Genomic DNA, 3,794 nt, shown 5'->3' with positions numbered 1-3,794 from the left:
TGTGAAACAGAATGCATGAGACATTGTCATGAGCTCTAGGCCCCTACTTGTACTCATGCAGGACATTATTGTGGGATCCAGGCCCTCAGCAGGATTCTATGGTCTTCAGAGTGTGGACAGATTTCCTGCACTCTTTTTGTATATGACTCTTTGGATGACTATTACAATATAATCTTATAAACTAAATGTCCTGTATTGTGTCATTCTCCTTTGTAAACCTCTGACTACAACACTGGTCATTTAAGATATGCAACACAACACCAAGATTCTAAACATCCCAGAAAGAATGGCCATCATCAAGGCATCAACCAAAAGCAAATGGTGACAAGGCTATGGGGAAAAGGAACCCTTATCCACTGTTGGTGGGAGTGTAGACTAGTGCAATGACTGTGGAATCAGTAAAGAGATTCCTCAAAAAACTAGGATTAGAGGTCCCATTTGACCCAGCTATTCTCCTTTTGGATATCTTCCTAAAAGAATTAAAAGCATCATACCACAGCAATATATACAAGTCCATGTTCATAGAAGCACCATTTGTAATAGCTAAATCTTGGGAACAACTCAAATGTCCAGCAACCCAGGAAGGGATATAAAAGATCTGGGTTTTTTATATAATGGAGTATTGCTAGGCCATAAAGAAGGATAAATTTGAGACATTTCTGGTTAAATGGACACACCTTGAGACTACTTTTTTTGGTACCAGGAATTGAACTCACAATTCATGCTTTCCAGGCAGGTGCTGTGCCACTGGGCTATATACTGGGTTTGAGATCATACTCTTAAAGGGAAATAAACTGGACACAAATATGTAAATATCACAATATCTCCCTGATGTGAGAAACTGGAATAGTAAATAAGAACCAAAATGTATGATACATATCGTCAAATAGGAAGAAATTATTTTTTTTGTTTGTTTTTGTTTGTTTGTTTGTTTGTTTTTGGTTTTTTTTTTTAATTTAATTTAATTTTATTTTATTTTTTATTTTTTTTTATTTTTCAACAAATAATACACTGCATATATTCTTCTTAGTGGTTAATTGCTGTACAAGATGCGGACTTGTGATCCTATTTACAAACTCCATTAGAACAAATCATTCTATTCATTAAGAGAATGTAACTATATATCTATCCCAACCACTTTGAATACACAGATACAAAATGGACATTCATCTGTATACCCCATTTTTTCTAAGTTCCGTTATTGAATATTATAGGTGTGTAAACTCAGCAAAATATTCTAAAAGAGTCCAGTAGCCCATAATAACATTGGGTCTTCTGTTTAACTGGCAATGTCAGAAATTATTGACCTGAGTCCCCCACAGCTCAACTTAACAGCATGGCTTTATTTCTTATAATTTCATCTTCATACTTTTCTGCTGGATGGTTAAGACCAAGGTAAAGCAGGACCTATGCAACAAGAGTTGTAGCTTTTTGGTCTGAGAAGGTCAGTGAAATGCCCTCAGGATTTGTCCTGAGATCCTGTACCTCAGATTGTAGAACCTTTATCAGTGCAGCCATGTGGATGAGTCACGGCCAATGCTTGGCCATTGTGCTCTCTGTGAAAGCCTGAGAGAGTATCTTCTCCCCATGTGACTCTCCTTAGGCCCACTCTATGTCATCGATCACTTTCCTCTTTGGCCCCATAATCTTCTTGATCAGAAAATTTGGGACACTACCGAGGTACATGACATTACAGTACAAGTTCTCATATGTCCTGAGTCTTAATTGACCTTAGAAGGCTAGGGCCAAAACGTTGGCTTTCCTTGTAGCCCTCCTTTTTCTCTAATTTTGGTCTGCAAACTTAGGTTGTTAACCATCCAGAAGAAAAGCTTATTGTTATTATCAAATGATTTGGGCTATCAATCTTAACCTCACTATCTCACTGCATTTCAAAAGAAATTATTAAAAAGGAAGGAGGAACTAGGGAGGAGTAGGAGAAAGAAAGGGAAAAGAATAAACAATAAAAGGATAAAATGGAAACAAAGCCTTGTAAATAAGGAGGGGAAGAGGAGTTGAATGGAAAAGAGAGGATTGCGGATAAAAAAAGGAATCAAGATACTTCACAGAGAGCCACAAATTCCCTATGATGTAAATCCATGACCCGATAAATTTAAATTGAAATCTATATTTTTTTGGTGTATTGAAATAAAGGATAAAACTCAACCAAAGTTCAGGGTGTTAATTTACATTCTGAATAATACTTGTTAAATACTGCAGGTTTTCCGTAGAATCTCTTATGGAGCCAAGAAAGAGGAAGACAGTAAGAGCAAGGAAGGAGAAAGGGCAAGGTGAAGAGGAAGGAAGTGAGGGACAGAGGGGAGGTCAGGAAAGAAGAAAAGTTGGGAAGGAGAGGGGGAAGAGAAGGGGGAGGGGAGGGAAGGGAAAGCACTACAAGAAACCAGCATGCCCAGAAGCAGAGCTGAGTATGGTGGAGGTGCCAGGGTGAAGGAAACAGAGGACTCAGAAGAAGGAATGAAACAAGCTGAGGCCTGAGTCACTCCTGTTGTCCTGAAAGTTTGCCAATCCTCTTTTACTTCTTTGTCAGAGTCATTCAAGGAATCAAGAAATAACCTGAGTCTCAGGAGACTGAGTCACTCACAAACCAGAAGTCTAATCAGCAAATGTAGTTAACATCCATTAGGCAGGAAGAACACAGCTCCAAGGTGTGAGGGGGAGACAAGCAAAGCTCTAACCCCAGACCTTCATAAGCAAAATGCAAGGCAGACATAATTACGGTTGGGGTGCAAAGTACACTTTAATATCCCATCGCTGTTTCTCTGCAGACACCCACAGGCCTGGAAAGGACAAAGGGCTAGGGCACTTCCACTGCTGTGCCAGCAAAAGAAAGCTGGTACTTGGTGTCCTAGAGCTCATCTCCCATGGGATCGGCAGGAAAACCTGACCTTGAACCTGGTCTCCGTGAGGACTGTAAACTGATGTGACCGCGGAGCGGACTCCAATGCACACAGGATCACCAGCAGCCCCCTCTCCGTGCCGTGAACCATCAACTACAAGTATTAACATGTTGACAGAACTGCGAAGATAGCTCACTGATGGAAAGGTACACATAAACGCCCCAAGTTTTAAAACAGCACTAATGAAAATAAAACAATAAAAGGGCGTGGACACACACCCCAGAAATCGGTTGGGGTGGCCTGAGACCGTTAACTTAGCACCTGGCCCTTCGCCGGTCTCTGCTATCAAACAGCGGGAACAGGACCCTTGCGGACCGCTGCAGCCGGCCCGAGCCGCGCCCGGTGTGGCCCCCATCACTCGGATCTGCACTGGGCCGGAGCCCGCGCACGCGACAGACTCGGCACGAGGGCGGGCAGGGTAGGGGCGGCAACTTGGGACCACCGTGACAGCCACAGCACGGCGCCTGCGCGGCTCCCAGCCCGCGCGCTCCGCGCCTTTACCTGCCAAGGATCACCACAGCGCCTGCAGCTGACGTCGCCATGGCCGCGAGCGCCAGCAGCCGGGCGCGCGCAAGAGGACTGAGCCGAGCGAGGGAGGGGGCGGGGAAGGGGCGGGGCTCGGAGGGGCGGGGCGCCTGGGTCACTGACTGCGCACGCGCGGGCGGGGCGGTGGCGCGCGCACCGCCGCCTGGGAGCTGTGGTTGGTTTTCCCACTGAGATCCTGACGCCGAATCTGATGGAAAGTGGTAGCGCAGACCCCAGTACTGCGTTTGTGTTTGTCTCTACCGTACGCTTAAAGGCAGTGTACCCGGAGGGCCCCGCGGGATTGGCGCGGGCTCGACCGCTAAGATTCAGAAGTCCCGGAGTTGTGCGCTTGTG

The 3,794-nt window shown here is 45.0% G+C and overlaps 1 protein-coding gene across 2 annotated transcripts in view; it reads right to left on the bottom strand.

The window, feature by feature from the left end:
• Cryl1 (crystallin lambda 1) overlaps positions 1-3,500 on the bottom strand; it is a 170,685-nt gene extending 167,185 nt beyond the window's left edge. For both annotated transcript variants that reach the window (XM_004639372.3, XM_023699190.1), the window contains exon 1: positions 3,417-3,500. In XM_004639372.3, the coding sequence (XP_004639429.2) occupies positions 3,417-3,457 (41 nt within the window). In that variant the 5' untranslated portion in view covers positions 3,458-3,500. The remainder of the gene's footprint in view (positions 1-3,416) is intronic.
• Between the last annotated feature and the right edge of the window lie 294 nt (positions 3,501-3,794).

Source organism: Octodon degus, unplaced genomic scaffold (genome assembly GCF_000260255.1).
Source record: "Octodon degus isolate 3935 unplaced genomic scaffold, OctDeg1.0 scaffold00111, whole genome shotgun sequence".
Lineage (NCBI taxonomy): Eukaryota > Metazoa > Chordata > Mammalia > Rodentia > Octodontidae > Octodon > Octodon degus.
The sequence above is the reverse complement of the archived record's forward strand: the minus strand, read 5'-3'. Positions and strand labels throughout refer to the sequence as shown.